Here is a 22,444-nt window from a genome sequence, read left to right on the forward strand (position 1 = left end):
CCACAGTTACAACTTGTTTATGACTTGCTGGCACTGTTTAAATAACTTCATGCATATCATCCCATTTAATTCTCATAAAAGCCACACAAGGTATGCACTACTAGGGTCCCCACTTTACAGATGAGAAAACTGAAGCACAGAGATGCTAAGTCACTTCCTCGACGTCACAAAGCGAACCTGAGCAGGCGCCAGGGCCGACTCCAGTGCTCAGGCAGCCGAGTCCAACTCTCACCCACCCTGTCTCCTAGTTGGACAACTTTCCAAGACAACAGGGATACCAGTGTGAGTTTCTTCGACATTTCACAAACACTCTAAATCTTCCAGAAAGTACGCCTTAACTAAGGCTGTAGGTAAAGCTTTCAGAATACAACGTATATATACATAGCTACATATTATAATTAACGAACACTACTTAGAGCTTAGGCACAACTGAAAACCATTCAATGAGATGAAGAAAGAATACAAAGCTTACTTTTTTTGAAGTTTACGATTTTTTTCAGCCTGTCCTCCCAATTTGCTAAGTCCCAAGGCATCCTGAGATGAATTATCTGTCTCGGAAACGCCAGCTATGAGGAAGCAGAACAGCCCAGAAGTAAAAATCAGCATGACAAAGTTCTATGTTTTCATAACTAGGCGGATGAATATTTGCAGGTTCAGAGGGAAATCATTTCTTAAGCCTAAGTTTCTGACTAGACAACCAAATGCGCAAGACAAAAATGCTCAAAGACAGAAAACATGTGGTCCCTGAGTGGCAAGTGAGCATAAACCGCTGCTCTCTAGCTCCCATGCCTTCACAGCTGCTGCTCCCTGGAGAGCACACGGCTGCCGGAGCACCGCGTGGGAACTGCTGGCACCGAAGGCAGTGCCTTCCTCCCCGCCCCCTGGCTGCTGGAAAACCAACCAACCTTGTCCTAATGCTTCTTTGCCGGTTTGTCCAGGTCGGCCCTTTTCTTTCTTGCCAAACAAGCGGCCAATGGAGGACTTAATGCCTTTCTTCTTTGGGGCTTTGTGGAGCGAGTCCTGGCTACTGTTGCTACTGCTGGGATTGCTCACCGGACCGTCCTGGGAGCCTGTGGAGCTTCCAGGAAAGAAAACGGATCTTTACCATGTGTCCTTGTAGGATACTTCACATATTAACAGTTGCAAACTTCCCTACAAGCACTTCCAGTCTCTTTCACACACATCTTCCTCACCAAGTGCATCATGCATGACAAAGGCAGGCTCCCGGTGAGGCCAGCACAGAGACCCATTCTGGGCAGCTGAAACTCTCTCTGACAGGGAGCTCCCCTTCCCTCCCAGGGAGGCCCTGACTCTGCGCCATCAGGTTCCAAAACTCAGTGGTCTGCCTGCTACCCCTCCAGCAGCTCCCACAACTGCCCTGAGCATTACTCTGCTCAGCTGAGAAACGTGGCAATGTTAACTGCCTGAGGGGTTACTGAAAAAATTAACATACATGCCTCCCCTGCATATTGCCTGGCACGGAACCGAAATCCAATGGAATTTGAAAAAAGAGGGCTGGAGGCCGGGCGCAGTGGCTCAAGCCTGTAATCCCAGCACTTTGGGAGGCCGAGACGGGCAGATCACAAGGTCAGGAGATCGAGACCATCCTGGCGAACACGGTGAAACCCCGTCTCTACTAAAAAAATACAAAAAAGCTAGCCGGGCGAGGTGGCGGGCGCCTGTAGTCCCAGCTACTCGGGAGGCTGAGGCAGGAGAACGGCGTAAACCCGGGAGGCGGAGCTTGCAGTGAGCTGCGATGTGGCCACTGCACTCCAGCCTGGGCGACAGAGCGAGACTCCGTCTCAAAAAAAAAAAAAAAAAAAAAAAAAAATGAGGGCTGGGCGCGGTGGCTCACGCCTGTAATCCCAGCATTTTGGGAGGCCAAGGTGGGCGGATCACAAGCTCAGGAGTTCAAGACCAGCCTGGCCAGCATGGTAATACCCCATCTTTACTAAAAATACAAAAAGTAGCTGGGCATGGTGGCATGCGCCTGCAGTCCCAGCTACCGGGGAGGCGGAGGCTGTGGTGAGCCAAGATCACGCCACTGCACTCCAGCCTGGACAACAGAGCGAGACTGTCTCAAAAAGAAAAAAAAAAAGACAGCATAGATGGCATACTAGTAACAAAACAGCTGATTGGTTTCCTGAGTGGGGACACTCAATAAATGGGTAAGTACAACTTGGAACTCTCCACAGCTTACAAAAGGCGCAAGAGGGCGTCTGAAAGGCACGGGTTGTCCTAGAGGGCAGTTCCAATCCCAAGTCTGTCATTTGCTTGCCAAACTCTCCATCAAGAATAGAAAGTAGTCAATTTGTAGACTCTGAAGACATGAAGTTTTTCCAAAACTTGCTGATATCATTTAACTCCTTCCTTTCCAAACTAAGCTTGCCCAAACAGATATGCATTTTCTGCTGGATTTCACTATAGCCCAGAGCAGTGGTAGGCATTCTAAGTGTAACATGTAAATACACTCAACTGAATTAATAGACAATTCTAGAAAATCACTGTTTTATTCAAGAAAAGAGTCATCGATTTCTCAACACTGGAAACAAAAAGACAAGTATGCTCTGCACGGGGCTGCTGCAGGCTCCTTACTTCCTTATGTCCCTGATGTCCTCCTGGCTGACGGTGTGCAGCGCCCCTTTGTGCAGCCGGTCTAACCGAAGGGCTCTCGGGGAGGAAGGCGGGGAGGTTTCACACTTTATGGTTGTCTTGTCATCTCGTACCTCTTCTCTGGAAGGTGGCAACTGAAGGGTGAGAGAAGCGCAAAGTCAGTTAATAGCAGACTGTGAAAAACTCAGGCCTTAAATTATAGCCATAAACTTCTTTGAAAATCGATTCGCTGTGCTTTCTGCCAGCATAGAAAATCTTATTTCAGTCTGGCACCATTCTGAAGGGCCACGCAGCACAGCACCACAGAGCCGTCAGACCCCTGGTCTGCCTCCCCATGAGCGTGCGCTGGGCCCAGCAGGACACAGGGATGCCCCTCATCCTCCGCCTCCTCCATGCAGCCCAAGGTTATCCGAGGCACATTATGGGGACAGTCACTGAAGGGGCAGCAGAGATCCGAACAACACCTATAAACCATATCGTTACAAACGTCAGACAGCATTAACTCGCACTAATGAAGAGCCAGCAGTAACGTTTACCTCCTGATGTACTTCGAAAGACACTCTAGAGAGGGCAGAAACCTCTTGGGCAAAATTGCCAAATACTTTTTTGTCTGAAAGGGTAAAAAATAAACAAGGAACAGCCCATGGCCCCCCACACACGTGTATGGCTCATATTTCTCAATCATGTTTGGACTGGACACTATAAGTTGAAGCACTTCTATGCAGTTTAAACATTTGTCTTCAATATGGCTTAAAAGAAAATACTTCCAGGCTTATCATTACAAGACGATCTTTGTCAGACTCCCAGGGCTTTTGTTTTTGCAGTGGAGCATGGATATGCCCATGTGCTGAGGGAGCAGGATGGCGGCAGCAACAGTGAACAGTCTCACCCCTGCAGGGTCTAGGCAGAGCCTGCTTATTTTGTGTTTTCTGGTTTTGATTGGGTCTAGATTTCATAAAACACGTTGAGCAAGCATTACTATAAACAGCAAGACTTGAACAGTGAACTTTATTTTATTAAAAAATTTTTTAAGAGCCAGGTTCTTGCTACGATTCCCAGGCCAGACTGCAGTGGCTATTTGCAGATGTAATCATTTTGCGTTCCGGCCTCAAACTCCTGTGCTCAACTGATCCTTCTGCCTCGGCCTCCAAAGTAGGTGAGACTACAAGCATGTACCACTGGGCTCAGTGTGAACTTCTGCTTTTTAAATGGGATTGTGTAAAGTATATCAATCCTACTGTAGCCCCACTCCGGCTCAGGAAGGACCAAGTGCATTCAATGCAAAACGGAGCTGTGCTCATTTAGGACACAATCTCAACTAACAGTTAAAATGCAAATGAATCCCGCGTCCTTTCCTAATTTCCAGTGACAATCACAAGACAATGAAAGGCTTTCATAGCTACAAATTATCAATATTAAGCTTAAGTTTCAAAATTCAGGTTAAAACAATCATCTGTTTTAAAAAAACAAAACCAAAAACAGGGTACAGGGCAAGCTGACATGCAGCCGGCTGTAAGCTGTTAACAGTCTGGGGAAAGCCCCGAGGGCCTGGCCAGCGCTGCCCACCGCATCCCTCCACACACCACCCTCCGCACTCCCCTACACGCTGCCCTCTGCACTCCTCCATACGCTGCAGTGCCGTCACGTGCCAGACTTCCGCCGCCATCCCAGCTCAGGCCTACTAGAGAGCAGGGAAGTCCTCTTGGTCCACACCAACACCACTGACACAGAGAAGGAAGGCGACAGTCTTCCGTGGACTAGGTCTGGCACCAGGCCTGGCACTCTGCACGCACCCCTGGTTTAACCTCACAACCACCCGAGGACTAGGCTCCTCAAAGCCACCAAGCAGCATGCTGAAGTTACCAGTGACCAACAGGGCCAGGTTATCATGCCTAAGTATCAGTCAACATGCTGCTTCCTTCACTGAGAAAATCTTGCTATCAAAAAATAAAAAAACACAATCCAATAGAAGTCAGCTGAACTGAAGGCCGTGCTCTGTGTCTTTTGCTGCTGGTGTAAGCTCCTTATCTCACCACAGCCAGCCACAGGTCCAATGCCACTTTAAGTGGCACTGTTCTATCATCATCTTCACTTCTCAGGAGAGCAAACCGAGGTAGAAACAGACCCCAGTTCACAAACTCATCAGTGATTAAACTGGGATCCGAACTCAAGCAGTTTCACTAAATCACCCAACAGAGAGCTCACAGACAGCTGCTGACCAGGTCCCACGCTTTTGTCAGAGACAGATGCCTTTAGGTATCTAAACAGCTGTCCAGTCGCCGCACCATCAGGCGGGTTTCAGACAGCGGCACAGAATACAGACCAGAGCGTGAAAGTTATGAGGGGAAGATTTTGGGTCAACATAAAGAACAGCCACCGAGCAGATCTGCTCTTAATGTACTCTACTTCCTTCGAGAACAGGAAGGCCCAATCCAGTTATCTCTAAAGAGAAGTGGTCTTGGGCCTCCTTCTGTGGGAATGCTGCCAGGGAGGTCAGAGTATCTGAGACAAGTAAGGCTAGATGGTGAAGTGGTCAACTGTCAGATTTTGAAATCAGACAAATCTGAACTCAAATCAGCACTGTGCACTGTGGGGCCTAAGCTTTAGTTTCCACATCTGTAAAATGGGGATAACAACAGTAACCTCACAGGGATGTGTATGGGGATTAAATACGGGTTGAGCATCCCAAACCCAAAAATTTGAAATTCTAAATGCTCCAAAATCTCTAATTTGAGTGCTGACATGATGCTTGAAGGAAATGGTCAATGGAGCATTTCAGATTTTGGATTTTCAGATTTCAGAGGATCAACTAGTAAGTGTAATGCAAATATTTCAAAATTCAAACAAATCTGAAATCTGAAATACCTCTGGCCCTGAGCATCTCAGATCAGGGACACTCAGCCTGTACCAGACTGGGGGAGCACTCAGCACAGTGCCCGGCATACAGCAAGAGCCCAACGCTAGCTGTGATTATTACAAAAATGGGTCCCCCCAAATCTACAATCTATAGCTTTGCATGAGTCATTTCTTATTTTTAAAACTATGTCTACCATGAACAAGCATGTGATGACTAGAAGGCTGAAAAAGTGAGAGAATGGCAAACTGTTACATTTGTCCCAGAGTTCCATGAAAACCGCTAAGGACTAATTTCCAGTAGAACCATCATCTAGTAAGGTGCTAGGTCACTTTAAACACTTCCATTAAAAAGCCAACCATTCATTATTATACAACTACATAATGCTATATTTATGTAAAATATGATAGGTACTCTTCAATACATTATTGAGATACAAAGATACGTTAAATTACTAAATAATTTACCTTTCTACGATGTTTCCTTAAATCACTAGGCTGATAGATGCATGCAAAGAAATGAAGAGAAACCAGATTTACTATACACTTTGAAGTTAGAAATTCAAGGATCAGTATAAGCAAATATATTAAAATAGAAATGACAGGAGACAGGATTTAGAGAAAATGTAACTGGATATAGAACCATTTTTTCACCAAAAAATTTAAATACAAGTTATTAAAGGTTTATTAGAGAAACACTATAAATTATTACTTAGATAAAATTCTATTTCTTGTGTTTTATTAAAATATGGCATTCTATATAATAAATGGCCCTAACAATCATCTATTCTAAGCCAGATCTCTCTATAACTTAGTTTTCTTTAATAAAATCCATGTTATAATTTAAAATATTCCAACTGATGAGGAAGTTACTGCAATACCAATTATAAAACTGAACAAACCTACTTTTAGTTAATCACCTGTTGGACATTAATGTAAAATCCTTACCTAGAATTTGATTTACCACTTCTCAAAAATAAAGTTATTGCTTAAAGCAAGGTATCCTGTGAAAATATATAAGAACAAAAGCTAGCATAATGTTAGGTAGAATCTTTACATCCATCCTATGATTCAAGTAAGATATTTTAATTTAAAAATAACCTATTAGAGACAGTAGCTGATGAGATTCAACAAGCTGATGAGATTTACAGTCTTGAATACAATCATCAGAACCAGAAAGCATACTGTCTGCGTAAACAGCTTCCATTAATTCTATGCTTAGATAGATTATTTATGTAGGAAACACTTATGAATTACAGAAATCCTACATAATTTGAGTAAAAACACTTTTAAACACCTATGTCTTGCCTGTATCCATACTTACTATATAGTAATACACTAATTTAAATTTATTATCATTGAGAAAAAGATACTTTTAACTAAGAAAAAAGCAACCCATGAATAAAGTCATCACAGCACAGACTCCCACATGATCGAACACACACAGTTGCGGGGTTACCTGAGCATGCTGTGAAGAATCGCTATAGCGTGGGGTGGAACTGGGAGGGGAGGTGGATGAGTAAACTACAGACTGATGGGGACCTGAGGTCTGGATTAAAAATGAATCTGGAGATGGCTAAAATAATAAAACAAAAGGATGACAGGAAATCAAAACCAATGACGGAAGCATAGAGACTGTCAGCCAGCATACAGAATTACAAAACCAGAAAAAATATATAAATATACACAACTGTTTTTACAAATTCTCTGGACAGAAATAAGCACAAAACCACAAATAAAACAGTCAAAGAGTTTAAAATATTACCTAATTAGATGATGTAAATTATAAAAACAGTATTTCAAAACACTGCAAAATAGACTAGTTACCACCTCATATGCCACTAAAATGATTCACCGTCAATTGAATTGCATGCTGGCTAACAACACAACTAAAAATGAAAATAGATGGTAACGGGAAAAAATATGATAGAAGCGTAGTTAAAAAGCAAATCATCTAATTATGAAATATGTCATTGACAACACACTGACAAATCCTAAATATACAAGATAGTTTTTTGTTTTTGTTTCTTTTAAATAAAGATGGGGTTCTCATTATGTTGCCCAGGCTGGTCTCTTAACTCCTGGCTCAAGCAATCCTCCTACTTTGACCTCCCAAACTTGCTGGGATTACAGGCGTGAGACACCGTGCCAGGCCCACAGCAAAGTTTTAAACATTCCTCAGACCTGCACACTTTGCAAACACCAAACACCAGAAAGTCATCGCATTTCCAGGTGAGAGGTGACCCTAAGCTGTGAAGGGAAGAAGCCCACCTGCTTCCTTAGGGAGCCATGAAGCAGAACCCACTTTGCATTTTTTCCCTTTTTTTTTTTCTTTGGTAGTAGATGCCCTGGAAGCTGGTTGGGCACTACAGAAAGAAAGAAATGCACTGACTCCCTTTGTACATTTTCCCATATGCTCTGATGTCTGCCTTTATTTACTTTTGCTAAGTGGTTTTTCCTAGAAAACAGAAAATATTTCCCCTTCTGGCTGCTGTACTTTTGCATAGTTGTCATGCCTAATGTCACACAAACAAATGGTGACATGCTAGCCTGGTCATCCAAATATTAAAAAAACTTTTTTATGTTTTTTGGGATTTGTTTTGAGATAGGGTCTCACTCTGCTGCCCAGGCTGGAGGGCAGTGATGCAATCATGGCTCACTGTAGCCTCGACCTCCTGGGCTCAGGTGATCCTCCCACCTCAGCCTCCAGAGTAGCTGGGACTACAGGCATACACCACCATGCCCAGCTACTTTTTGTAAAGACAGGGTTTTGCCATGTTGCCCAGCTGGTTTTGACCTCCTGGGCTCAACTGATCTGCCCACCTCAGTCTCCCAAAGTGTGAGGAATCACAGGCGTGAGCCACCACGCCCAGCCCCAAATGTTAAAATTAGTTTGTCATAATTGAATGATTAAATAGTAACTAGTTTTTATAATCTTGAACCTCTTAGAATAATGAATGTACTTGATTTTCTTGTGGGTAGATTTGTAGTGTCCAGAATTTCATACAGGTATGCTGAGGGCAGCCACAGCAGGGAAAGGGCGGATACGTACAAGGGTCATGACGCCCAGTCTGTCCACTTCCCGGGCTGGGCTGTGAGGGATCCTTCGTGGGGTGGAGCGCCCACTGCCCGGAGGGGAGGAGCTAGCAAGCGAGGAAGCAGGGTAGGGGGGAATGGAGCTCATTGATCTAAAACGACCAAGATTGTCTAGACTTCCACTGCCGACTCGACTTTCAATCTCCTCTGCCCGCTGCTCTGTGTTTTCTTTTTCTTCCTGAATCAACCTAAAATAAAACAAAAGCAGTCAGTCCTCCCGTTTCGGCAAACAGATTAATGTGTTTGCATGAGAAAAACCATGCTTATACTCTGTATTACTATGAGTAAACTCCAATAATAACTTGCTCAATGAACACTTCAGCAAAAATGTCCTACTCTTTTTAAATTTTTATGTTTTTGTTTGTTTGTTTTGAGATGGAGTCTCGCTCTGTTGCCCAGGCTAGAGTGCAATGGCGCGATCTCAGCTCACTGCAACCTCCGCCTCCTGGGTTCAAATAATTCTCCTGCCTCAGCCTCCCAAGTAGCTGCGATTACAGGCATGCATCACCATGCCCGGCTAATTTTTTGTATTTTTAGTTTCACCATGTTGGCCAGACTGGTCTCGAACTTCTGACCTTGTGATCTGCCCGCCTCAGCCTCCCAAAGTGCTGGGATTACAGGCGTGAGCCACTGCGCCCGGTCTAATTTTTATATTTTTTGAGACACAGTCTCACTCTCTCATCCTGGCTGGAGTACAGTAGCATGATCACAGCTCACTGCAGCCTCGAACTCCTGGGCTCAAGGGATCCTCCTGCCTCAGCCTCCCAAGTTGCTGGGGCAACAGGTATGCACCACCACGCCTGGCTCATTTTTAAAAAAATTTTGTAGAGACGAGGTCTTCCTACGTTGCCAAGGCTGGTCTCAAACTCCTGGCTTCAAGCCATCCTCCAACCTCAGCCTCCTCCCAAAATGGTGGGACATAAGCCACCACACTGGCCTCAATCTTTTTTAATGTACTACATCTTACAACAAGAAAAAGTAAACCTTCCATTGAGTCTTGTTTGTTCTCGATATCATTCATATTTGATTTTACTTATTTACACTAAAATTTTGGAGAAGGCTGGATGGCAATTTTTCCTATGGTTGCAATTAATAGTTTCCTTACTGAGCAATATTTTAAAATTTTATGACCCTTATCTCCCCTATTCTTAGAGCAAAGCTGAAGACTTCTACAGATTTCTTCAACTGGAAATCAGGAACTCTAATATAAAGAACAGATCCACAAAGCAATTAGGAGTTTCCAAACACTTAACTGTTTAGATTAAATGAAAATACTGAGGTTTTTTTTTTTTTTTTTTTTTTTTCAGTTTAAATCTGAACCAGAGTGTTATCTGATGGGATTCTCTACCATCCTCATCTAAATTTCTGGATTCATGCCAACCACGCTACATTAATTTGGAATTCAAGATTAATGCTCCGCTATCCTAGAGTGGATCACTAGACAGCAGTTTTAATATTTGTGCCAATAATAATTGTTCTAGTATTAAAATATAGAAACCTTGCAATAATCCTTCCAATTAAAGCTCTATTTACATTTCTAATCATTATTCATAGAAGAAAATCCACAAGTCAGTGGACAGAACATTTACACCAGGTCAACTTTCTGCATAAAGAGGAAGCACTTTTATCTAGTAATACATTATAAAAAATAAAAACAAAAGGTATGTAATCCTTTCCCAGCTCACATAATGATGAGGAAAGACTATCTTTCTGAACACTTCATCGTATTATTTTGCACCTCCTCCTTCAAAGGGCCCCCCATGCCTGGCAACAGATTGCTGCAGGGGCCTCTTCACCAGTTCTCAACATGGCACATGAAATGGGAGTTTACAAAGTCAAAAACACAGGCAGCACACCAACTTCTTACCTCAGAACATACAGCCCTATTTTTTTTTCTTCTTAATCAAAAAAAAGCTGGAGTAATACAGCTCTTGTTGATGTTTCTCTTAACCTTCTCTTCTTTACCTCCTGTTCTCTCTGACCAGGACTGGCACCTCTACCCGCATAAACTTCACAACCAAGTCCTGGCAGCACCCCACCCAGACCCGCCACAGGACTCCACGCACACAACTGTTCCTCATTTGGATTCAGGCTGGCCAAGTGGCACGTCAGGTCAGGGCCCGGGGGGTAGATCCCAGGCACCCCCTAGTCACACTGCTGTGTCCCTAGGCCAAGCCAGCGTGGGCAGGGTTTACCTGTCTCTTTGTCAATATAAAAGCAATTCTTGGATTCCATTCTACAGTTGGCCCATTTTGGAAGTTCTGCACTGTAACTGCTAAAGTTGCTAAAGAAAACCCTTCAAAATACTGATGAGACTAGAAGGCAAACCTGCACTCTGAGCACTCACTGTCCGTGTTAACTTCACACAGGGAAAGGCACACTGGAGTGGAGCGTGCACTCCTGAAGAGCTCCAGTGTTCTGTGCCAGGCCACTGTGTGATGGGACCTGAACATGTGAGGCTAATGGACGCACTACACACAGCCTCTTCTGTGCAGGAGGCTGCATACATGGCAGGTGACAGCGACGCGCTCCTTTCAGGGTTCAGGGTCAAGGAGGGACACTCAGACCAGAAGGGGGTTGATAAGCAACCCTCCCTCTCCCTTCCCACCCTGTGTGTCCACTCTGGCATGCACGTGTTCTGAGCACTGGTCTCTCTAGTGAGTGGCACTGGCCTGTGGAGGCTGTTCATCCAAGGCAGGCTTCAGTCTGTCATCTCTTCCCAGCCCACTGCCGTGCACACTTTTCATCTGCACTCCGGGTCAGGAAGTTAGGCCGATCGGCCTCCTCCAGATGTGTTCAGCTCACATGGCCTTCCAGGTGCAACTCTCAGGATGGCAGTGGGAGCCGGGCGGGCCCAGAGCCCCTTCAGGCACCCTTCAGCTATGTGGCGAGGTGCTCAGGGGAAGGACTGAACACCTCTCACGTCCCACAGTGTTCTACAGAAAGGTACCAGTGCCGTGACTGTGGGGAGAGTGCCCTGGTTACTTGAATTTTATATTCAAGGGCAATTTCAGAACTTAAAATTCTTAAAACAGAAGTTAAGTAAGTTCTATTATTATGGAACACTTAGAAATGTCACTAGTATTTCATCCAGACTTTTCCAGGCAGGATGAGATTCCTCAGAGACACCCACGCGTGTGGTGAGTGTAATGCACGGCTGCACACACCTGATCTCTTTGTTGATGGCGTCCAGCTGCTCCTGAAGCATCATGGCTAGCGTGTGCGCGTCGGCCTGGCCGCTGGGCGACAGCAGGTCAACTGAGCTGAGGAGAGTGTCCCTGTCATCTTCACCATCAGACACATCAGCATCACTCTCAAATGCTTGTGCTACATTTGCCAAGACACTAGCTTGCTGGGCACGTTCCCAATCCTGCTCATTAAGAGTCTGTACCTATAACCAAGAAAACCAAATCTCAGCAGATAAAGTAACAGCATTCATTGCAGAAACATAAATCTATCAGAAATTTATAAATTCTTTAATGAAAGCCCAAAAGATTTTAGAAAGATGAGCCGTGCTCATAAGGTACTGACATGAAGCAGGCAGTATTTAAGAAATTGGGGAGGGCAACAATCCATTCCTTGGACCCTTGTGATATTAACGCCCTAACATGGACACGTGGTACTTCCATGGTGAAATACACAACTGGGAGACAACAGAGTCAGAAACAAAAACCGAAAATCAGCTGGGAAGGGTGGGGAGGGGGAGGATGAAGAGAGGCTGATCAATGGCTGCAAATATACCCTTAGAAGAAACAAGACCTGGTGTTGGATAGATCAGCAGGGTGACTAGAGTTAACATTACTAGGTGATACACGCCAGGCGTGGTGGCACATACCTGCAAACCCAGCATTTTGGGAGGCTGAGGCGGATGAATCACCTGAGGTCAGGAGTTCGAGATCAACCTGGCCAGCATGGCAAAACCCCGCCTCTACCAAAAATACAAAAATTAGCCAGGCGTAGTGGCTCATGCCTGTAATCCCAGCTACTCGGGAGGCTAAGGCAGGAGAATCGCTTGAACCTGGGAGGTGGAAGCTGCAGTGAGCCCAGGTCGCACCATTGCACTCCAGCCTGGGCGACAGAGAGAGACTCTGCCTCAGAAAAAAAAAAAAAAAGGTGATACATTTCAAAATAGCTGCAAGGGAATAACTTGAATGTTCCTAGCGTAAAGAAAGAAATACGTAAGGTGATGGATATCCCAATTACCCTGATGTAATTACATGAATGTATCAAATTATCACATATACCCCCTAAATATGTATTACCAATATGGATTAATAAAAAAAAAAACTGTGCTCCAATTATACATGCTACCAGAAAGTTACAAAAAAAAAAAAAAAAAAAAAGATTTAAATCCGTATCAACTGAGTTCACTCAGTTGCTGTAAATTTCATGTTTTCCAGTACCCTCTAACCAACCTGTGTGTCCACATCCTGCCCTACCTGTGGCTCTTACTACCAAGCCCGAACAAGGAAAGGAGGGCAGCAGCAACTGAGAGAATCAAGGATGATCTCAAGAATGGCAGAGTACGCGGCACGGGCAGCTCAGTGCTGAGTGGCCGTGTCTGACTGAGACATCACGTACGTCATCAGAATGCAGAGGGTAAAGTGTGTGTGACGGGACCTACGCAATCCCCCAGGTGTGATTCTTTCATGCCGCCTCACTCTTCAAGCCCCCAGCACCTCCTCTCCCATTCTCACTCCCAGCCCCCAACACCTCCTCTCCCATTCTCACTCCCAGCCCCCAACACCTCCTCTCCCATTCTCACTCCCAGCCCCCAACACCTCCTCTCCCATTCTCATTCCCAGCCGGTGACCTTCCCATTTCATGGAGACAAAAACCAAGGCCTGCACTCAGCCTTCCTCCTCTCTGGGGTCAGCCCCACCTGCTGGGCAGCAGCCTCAAGCCCTGGCTCCCTCTCTGGATAAGCAAGTTCCACTAGCTCGTCCCATTAGCACAAGGACATTTTCTCCCTCATCTCACCTTAAAACACCACAGCAGAAACCAAGGCCCTTCCCCCATCCCTGCCCGGGTCTGCTTTCACCCACCCCTCCACTGTTCCGCTGCCAACCAGAGTAAAAGATCCCGGTGAGCCGCCTCCATTCTGTCTTCCTCTCCCCACTTCTCCAGACCTTGCTGCAGGCAAGCTTTGAGTGCTTACTTCCCCACCAGTGGGACTACTTTATGGCAGTTCCAACGTGCTCCCCGTTACTAAGGCCACCAGCTGTCCCGTGGTCCCGTCTCCCATCTGACCTGGCCCATCAGCAGGTTGGACTCTGCTGCTCTCCTCTCCTCCCCGAGCACTCTGCCCAGTTGGTCCCAGGACCCTACCCCTTGCTGGTCATGCCTCTGTCTCATTCCTTCCCAATCTCCCCACCCATGGTCTTGGAGCACCCCAGAGCTCCATTCTTGGGCCTTGTCTCCATCCACAGGCACCCATGAGATGACGTCGTCTTGTCTCATGTTGCTTAATACCATCCATATGCTCAAGACGCCTCCATTTTCATCTCTAGTTCTAGACGTCTCTCTTGGGTTCCAGATTGGCATATTCAACAGCCAACCTGCCACCTCACCTGGACAGCTGATAGTCCTGTCAACCTGAACACGGCCCTGGCTAATTCCTACTCTCCTCCAAGCCAATGTCTTCCTCATCTCAAGAAACAGACTCCATCCTTTTAGCTGCTCAAGCCCGAATCCTTGGAGTCATCTCTGACTCCTCTCTTTCCTTCTCACCCTGGATCCAATCCTTCAGCAAATTTTGTTGGCACTCCATAACAATACACTGAACATGTTCCACGTGCTGCTCCTCCTTCCTCCTTCACTCCCTGCTCAGATGTCACCCTCGCTATACTGTCTCCCTGGCCTCCCTACTTAAAATTCGTATTCCCCTGCTCACTCCACAGCTCAGGGCCGCCCTGAGTCCCATTTCCATGTTTATTACCATCTGACATACCGGGATGGTTTAAAAATATGTCCACAAACACTTTGAACACTCGTCCCTTTAAGAGGTGGAGGGTGATTCTCACCCCAAACCCTGAGTGTGGGCAAGACTTAGCGCCTCACTCAAATGAACAGAATAGAGGAAGTGAAGGTTGCAGCATCCAAGACCAGACTGGAAAGGCTGTGGGACTTTCTTCTCGCCCCCTCCTAAAGTACGGGCTGCTTGCATCACAATGCAAGGACCACAGAGCAGCCCCGGTGGCCAGATCCAAGTGGTGGGTGATGGCCCCGAGGCCTCCTGCCGCAGCTGGGTTTTTCTGCGGCTCCAGTCTTGCCAGATTGAGCCAGGACTGTCCTGCTCTGCTGCTCCTGCGCTCACAGGAGCTGTGAACTATGAAATGTTCACTGTTTTAAGCCACTGAGCTCCGTAGTAATTTGTTACACACCAATAGTCAACAAACACACACTACCAGACTTTATATGTCAACTGTTTGTGTCCTCTGGGATGCAGGCATTCTTCCTGTTTTAATACACACCGCTGCAGCCCTAGGTCTCTACAGTCTGTAATGGGGCCTGGCCCAAACTAGTTGTTGAGTGACTATGGGGGCTAAAATTATACTTATATGTATTGAAATAAACGCTGCTGAACAGACCAAAGAAAGAAGGTAAACGTTCAAAGGTGAATTCTTTTCACTAAATGATGAATATACGTATTCAATTACTTCTTTTATTTTTTAGAAACAGGGTTTTACTCTGTTGACCAAGCTGGAGCACAGTGGTGCAATCATAGCTCACTATAGCATTGACCTCCCGGGGCCCAAAGGATCCTTCTACCCCAGCCCCAAGAGTAGCTGGGACTGCAGGCGCATGCCACCATGCCCAGCTAATTTCTTTATTTGTACAGATGGGGTCTTACTATGTTGCCCAGGCTGGTCTCAATCTCCTGGGCTGAAAGGACCCTTCTGCCTCAGCTTCCCGAGTAGCTGGGACTATAGGCACACACTACCACACCCAGCTAATTTTTTCATTTTTTTAAAAAAAGAGACAGGGGTCTCCCTGTGTTGCCGAAGCTGGTCTCAAGCTCCTGGCTTCAAGTGATCCTCCCAAAGCACTGGGATTACCGGTGTGAGGCACTGCACCCAGATTCCTATTGCTGTTCCTGTTCCTGTTCCTCTTCCTATTCCTATTCCTTTCTATTCTATTCTTTTTTGAGATGGAGTTTCGCTCTTGTAGTCCAGGCTGGAGTGCAATGATGCTTTCTCAGCTCACTGCAATGCCTCCGGGTTCAAGCGATTCTTCTGCCTCAGCCTCCCGAGTAGCTGGGATTACAGGCACCTGCCACCATGCCCAGCTCATTTTTTGTATTTTTAGTAGAGATGGGGTTTCACCATGTTAGCCAGGCTGATCTCAAACTCCTGACCTCAGGTGATCCACCTGCCTTGGCCTCCCAAAGTTCTGGGATTACAGGTGTGAGCCACCTGCACCTGGCCTACTCATTTATTTTTAATCACTACTTTAAATCCATGATTATCATTGTATTTAAAAATGACTGTATTTTTATAAGAATTCCTATTAAAAGAAAGAAAGAAAGAAAAAAACTACAGACGCCAGGCACAATGGCTCACGCCTGTAGTACCAGCACTTTGTGAGGCCGAGGCAAGAGGACTGCTTGAGGCCAGGAGTTTAAGAGCAGCTTGGGCAACACAGACCCTATCTCTTTAAAAAAAACAAAAACAAAACCCTATTTTAAAAAATGCTCTAAAAGCTAAACTCTTAGCCAGAAAATAGAAATGAGAGGAGGGCAAGAAAGGCAATGACCTATCAACATTTTTATTCCAAAGCAGTCTGAAAGCCACAGGATAAGTAGGTTAACTTTCACGTAAGCAGAGGTATTTCACACAAAGACCTTGCCTTGGAAGGCTCATCTCGCAGGGCTGCCAGACGGCCTTTCTGCGGGCGCCGCAGCACTGCGCTGGTGCTGTAGGAGTCTGTGTGGCCGTCTGCCATGGGGAACCTGAAATCTGGGACACTGCCCAAGTGGGGTCGGCTGAAACATGAAAAATAAGAATGATCATTATTAGAAAAGGAAATAAACTCTCTTCCAGTTAAGGCAGAATCTATCAATTTGGAAAAGTTATTCCACACAGGAAAGGGTCTCCAGGGAGGGCACTGCTCTCGCCCGCCCCAAGAGCTACTTGTTGCCTACTCCAGGACAACAGTTTCAGTCTCTCAGCCCCACCAGGTAGAAAGCTCTCCAGGAAAAGCTGTGCAGACGGCCATGGCGATGAGCAACAAGGAGCCCAGCTGTCTAGGATGAGAGAGACCCCAGGTCCCCTGAGACCCCTCCTCTGGGTTCAGGTGTCCAGCTCTGCATTTCTGCTCCACTTTCCCAGGGCTGACGAAAAACACAGCCACACGCCACTGCTGGCCTTCAACTGCTCTGCAATTGTCCCACCCATGCCAGCATCTGTGGTGTGAGATCTTGGGATCTGTCATCCTGCTCTTACATCATCAGTGTCACACTCTGCTGGGCACCTCGATTAATATATCCAAATACTAACTGATCAAAACTCCTCCTGTGTTTTGGAGTTCTGCCAATAATGTGTCTCCTCAGTACCAAGCTCTAACCTTTGAGTTATTTTACTCTTCTCTCTTGCTTCCTACTAAGCTACAGGCTCCTTGAGGCCACACCATTAGCCGCATCCAGTTAGGCTGCCCACAGAGCCAAGAGCTGGCCTGCCACAGGTGCTGACAACACGGCTGCTCACTGGTTAATACCATACCCATGATGAAGTGAAGCACCTCTTAGCCTCATCTGGTCTAGTTCGGCTCTCAGTGCTTCAATGTTCAGGACAAGCTGATCCTACAGAAAAGCAAAAGACTTACAATACTGCTATCTCTTTGAGATTTTAAAACCACTTACTTCAAATGTGCTCAGATGCTGAGAATAACCCTAACAGGTTAAATCAGCAGTTACAAATACCAAACATTTTAATTCTGGGAAAATTCTCTCCAAGAGTACTGCAATAAACATAAACACTCAGACTACTATATTAACTTTGTAAGCCCTAATGAATGAAAAGCTGTGTCTTAGTCATAGAAAAGCTTTTAAGAGGATAAACACCAAACCATTAACAATTACTAGTTTTGTAGAGAAGCAGACTCTTTTAGGGGAGAAAGGGAACAATATTCACACTCTGTGCATCTCTGTGCTGTGTTTAATTGGCTTACATCAGGTATGCATCCATTCCTGTGTCATGAGTACACTTGATCTCATTTCTAGAGCTGTGCTGTCCCCCACTGGCCACATGTGGCTACTGAGCCCTTGTAAAGGGTTAGTCTAAATGGACATGTGCTGTGACTACGAAATACACAGTGGAAAAAGAATGTCAAGTAGCTCAGTTCTGTGACTATTCATACATAATGAAACAATAACATTTTACATATACTGAATTAAATAAAATAGATTTTACCTATTTCTTACTTTCTAAAATGTGACTATTAGAAAATTAAACATTACTTAAGCAGCTCATATTATATTTCTGTTGGACAGCACTGTCATCGATGCTAATATTTTAGCTTCAAATAAACCCAGAAAGGACTCTGAATTCTGAACCATATGCACAGCCAGACTCAAAATACACCTGAAATACAAAGGCATTCAACATACAAGCCTGAGAGCGCTAGAAACTTATGGCAGTGGACTATGAGAGCCACAAACCAAGTTGATCTCCACTGTCAGACATCTGCAGTAACTATCATCATCATTAACTCAGTGCAACTCGGCTCTTCATGGATTTAGAGAAGGTTTCAGTACCTTATCATGTTGTGTTTCTTCTAATTGCTTTTTTGCATTTTCAACTTCTCTTAATAGAGAATTCTGAAAAAGACAGATAGTCCTTTAGTGTTTCTTTAAAATGTCCCATTTAAATACACAGCATGGCTCTGTCTGTTTAAAAAAAAAAAAAAAGACCACAGAAAGGGAACGGAGCAAGAGAGCACACCAGCAAGCATTGCCATAGTCCCAGAGTCAGACCACGAGGCGGCGACACCTTCTCTTATGTCTCTTACTAATGTAACATCTACTCCTCACCAAATGAACTTTCTAAAGGTAGGTATGTCAAGTTCACGGTGCAAGTTCATTTTAGTCAGTTAAACTGGCTTATACTAGCTTTTAGGCTTTATAATTTCTCAGTCACTTGGGAAACCTGAATTTAAGTTTCAAAGATAATCAAAGATAAAATCAAAAATAAAAACGCTGCTCCATTAAGGCTGACCCACTGATCAATGTGAGTGGGATAACGACTCTGTGTGGTCTCTGGAAATGCCCTCCATGGTCAGCACCATGTAAATAAACGTGTCATGCAATGAGCGGGAATCATCAGTCTCTCAGATGAGCAGACCCCGATCCTAACAGCCAATCTCAGGGCAGTTTCTGAGTCTCATTGCTAGGGACACTGCATAGTCAGGAGAGGCTTGATCAAACCGGAATCCAGCTGCTGCCCATTAGAGCTTCTCTGACACAGATTCTAGGATATCCCTTCGCTCTGGCGACAGCTAACATGTTTCCATGATGACAGTGCTCAGAGTCCAGGCTCAGCCTTCAACTTTTTCCAAATCAAATGAAAAAGAATGAAGGTAGAGGTTGTAATATTTATTTGGTTCCAGCTGATTAAACCCTTTCTAGCACACGATACTCCCTAAGTGACCTGTTTATAAATGAGACAGAAATTAACTTTTTTCTTTTCTTTTTTTTTTTTTTTGAGACAGGATCTTGCTGTCATACAGAATGAATGAAGTACAGTGATGCAATCTCGGCTCACTGCAACCTCCACCTCCTGGGTTCAAGCGATTTTCAAGCCTTAGCCTCTCGAGTAGCTGGGACTACAGGCGGGTGTCCCCGGGTCAGGCCAATTTTTATATTTTTAGCAGAGATGGGGTTTGGTCATGTTGGCCAGGCTGGTCTCGAACTCCTAGCTGAAGTCATCTGCCTGCCTCGGCCTCCCAAAGTGCTGGGATTATAGACGTGAGCCACCATGCCCGGCCAGAAATTAACTTCTAATGCATGAACAATAAAGGGGTGAGGATTGGGACCAAGAAATGATCCAAGTGCAGGGGCTGGCAAACTAGAACTTGATGGCCAAAACCAGCCCACTACTTATTTCTGCAAATGAATCTTATTGGAACATAGCCACACCCATTCCTTTACATGTTATTTATGGCTGCTTTTGTGCTAATTACTTGATTGGCATAAAATTATTTAATTACTTGTCATTACTAAAAGCCTAAAATATTTACTATCTGGCCCTTTATAAAAATCACTTACCTACTCTCATTCTAGAGAATAAGAATGATAAACAATTTCCCATACATGCAAATGGGGCAAGGACATAGCAAACAATAAGTTAATTCAGTGACTGGATAACTGTGTGTACCTTTTCCACTTTAAAGAATAATTCCCACTTTCGGTAACAGCTGCTAACCACTGTTACACATGCCTGCTCAGGGGCAGATGAGCAGTCTTTTGGCAGAGGGTGGGAAAGCGCCAGCGCTGTCCGTGTTACCTAACCTACCTTATCTTCCAAAGCAGCCATTCTCTCTTTCAGATGGAGCTGAAGCCTCTCATTCGATTCTGAAAGTAGCTTGTCAACAGTGTCTGATAGACGTTTATTATGTTCCTCGTTCATTTTCTCTCTTTGCCTTGCCTAAAGCAGGAGAAACAAAGACTTATAAACCTCATGTAAATGCTCGATCATTATTTTAAAAGCACAAGGACCAACAGGGTGAGCCCCATGCGTGCCCTCCCCTCCCCGGGTGCTTCCCGCACTGCCGTCTTGAGTGGATATTTGCATGGTGACCAGAACCAAGTCATGGACATGGGGACACAGGACACGTCTTGGAGAGATTATTAACTAGAAGGTCCCACTGCTCCTCTGACAGGACTCCTCAGGAACGTCACTAGTTGTTAACTGTCAGAGGGACTTAAGGAGCAGATTTATAGCAGATATTTAGAGGAACAGCCTGTCTCCATGCTGGTAGAGGAATTTTCCCTTGTGTAACTAAAAGCTTGGGTCTGGATCTGGGGAGGAAGGGTGAATTTAATTCACAAAGCAAAGAAGTTAAAAAGTTTGTTTTGGAAAAAAAAAAAGCAGCACTAGAGAGACTTTCATATTTTTTCTTTATACCTCTATGTTGCTTAAATTTCTCGTAATGGAAATTTATATTCGAAAATTATAAATAATTACCTTAAGTAATTTTAATATGTAGTAACAAAACTGACTTGTCTGTTATTTTATAAAACCATAAAGAAGTTCATGGTTTTTTTTTTTTTTTGAGATGGAGTCTCGCTCTGTCGCCCGGGCTGGAGTGCAGTGGCCGGATCTCAGCTCACTGCAAGCTCCGCCTCCCGGGTTCACGCCATTCTCCTGCCTCAGCCTCCCGAGTAGCTGGGACCACAGGCGCCCACCACCTCGCCCGGCTAGTTTTTTGTATTTTTTTAGTAGAGACGGGGTTTCACCGTGTTAGCCAGGATGGTCTCGATCTCCTGACCTCGTGATCCGCCTGTCTCGGCCTCCCAAAGTGCTGGGATTACAGGCTTGAGCCACCGCACCCGGCAGAAGTTCATGGTTTAAAACCTGTTTCTCGGCCGGGCGCGGTGGCTCAAGCCTGTAATCCCAGCACTTTGGGAGGCCGAGACGGGTGGATCACGAGGTCAGGAGATCGAGACCATCCTGGCTAATACGGTGAAACCCTGTCTCTACTAAAAAAAAAAATAAAAAAACTAGCCGGGCAAGGTGGCGGGCGCCTGTAGTCCCAGCTACTCGGGAGGCTGAGGCAGGAGAATGGCGTAAACCCGGGAGGCGGAGCTTGCAGCGAGCTGAGATCCGGCCACTGCACTCCAGCCTGGGCGACAGAGCGAGACTCCGTCTCAAAAAAAAATGAAAAATAAAAAAAAATAAATAAAACCTGTTTCTCAAATGACAGGCAGAAGGGGACAGGAAGTGTTAGCAGGTGGCACCTCCACGCCCTCATCATCCAAGTGCCCTTGCAGTGCTCAGGGGGCTCCTCCCAGGCAGGGGGCAGTGGCACAGGGTTATGACATGCACTTGAGTCATGCTGCCCAGGAAGGAGAGAGCCACGAGATGGCACCATCGGTAGTGCATTCAACCCCCGTGCACCCAGTTTCTGCACTGGGAAAACATGAGGAGTGACCTCTCCTTTTCTCACAAGGTCTAACATGTAGCAACTCTCATTACCTGAAAGGGTCCAGCACATCATGGGGCATACAGAGCATCACATGCTTCCTCTTAGGAAAGAAACAATATCCTTCTTTGTGCTTATTTTCTGTCAGCATTTAAATAATTTTTTTTTTTTTTTTTGAGATGGAGTTTCGTTCTGTCGCCCAGGCTGGAGTGCAGTGGCTGGATCCCAGTTCACTGCAAGCTCTGCCTCCTGGGTTTACGCCATTCTCCTGCCTCAGCCTCCTGAGTAGCTGGGACTATAGGCGCCCGCCACCTCGCCCGGCTAGTTTTTTGTATGTTTTTTAGTAGAGATGGAGTTTCACTGTGTTAAGCCAGGATGGTCTCGATCTCCTGACCTTGTGATCCGCCCGTCTCGGCCTCCCAAAGTGCTGGGATTACAGACTTGAGCCACCGCGCCCGGCCAATATTTAAATAATTTTTAAAGAACACAGCTTAAAGTTCACTGCTGTGTCTGTGCGCATGAGTGTGCATTTTGGAAGGGGAGGTGGGGACTGCCTAAAAACGCACCCTCTCACTGGGAGTAGGAATCATGGTTTCCCAGAAGCTCATTTGACTCTCTGCAGGGCATGGCCGAGAATACAGATTTCTGGTGAAAACAAAATCTAGTAGCCTAAAATTATAAAGCGGGTTGACGTGACAGTGCAAGAGTTCTACAATCAGATGCTGCACGCTTCCTTTCTCCA

The 22,444-nt window shown here is 45.4% G+C and overlaps 1 protein-coding gene across 10 annotated transcripts in view; it reads right to left on the reverse strand.

The window, feature by feature from the left end:
• The window catches only part of PPFIA1 (PTPRF interacting protein alpha 1), a 122,774-nt gene that overhangs the window by 33,679 nt on the left and 66,651 nt on the right, over window positions 1-22,444 (reverse strand). For 4 of the 10 annotated variants that reach the window (XM_033206221.1, XM_033206218.1, XM_033206215.1 and 1 more), the window contains 9 exons: window positions 20,073-20,204; window positions 18,317-18,379; window positions 17,283-17,362; window positions 16,411-16,546; window positions 11,730-11,953; window positions 8,519-8,750; window positions 2,596-2,747; window positions 906-1,078; window positions 473-566 (listed from right to left, as the gene is read on the reverse strand). In XM_033206221.1, the coding sequence (XP_033062112.1) occupies window positions 473-566; window positions 906-1,078; window positions 2,596-2,747; window positions 8,519-8,750; window positions 11,730-11,953; window positions 16,411-16,546; window positions 17,283-17,362; window positions 18,317-18,379; window positions 20,073-20,204 (1,286 nt within the window). Of the gene's footprint in view, window positions 1-472; window positions 567-905; window positions 1,079-2,595; window positions 2,748-5,934; window positions 5,965-6,925; window positions 7,043-8,518; window positions 8,751-11,729; window positions 11,954-16,410; window positions 16,547-17,282; window positions 17,363-18,316; window positions 18,380-20,072; window positions 20,205-22,444 lie in introns of all 10 variants that reach the window. The other 6 variants (XM_033206216.1, XM_033206217.1, XM_033206214.1 and 3 more) reach the window with 3 other exon arrangements.

Source organism: Trachypithecus francoisi, unplaced genomic scaffold (genome assembly GCF_009764315.1).
Source record: "Trachypithecus francoisi isolate TF-2019V2 unplaced genomic scaffold, Tfra_2.0 Lachesis_group8, whole genome shotgun sequence".
NCBI lineage: Eukaryota > Metazoa > Chordata > Mammalia > Primates > Cercopithecidae > Trachypithecus > Trachypithecus francoisi.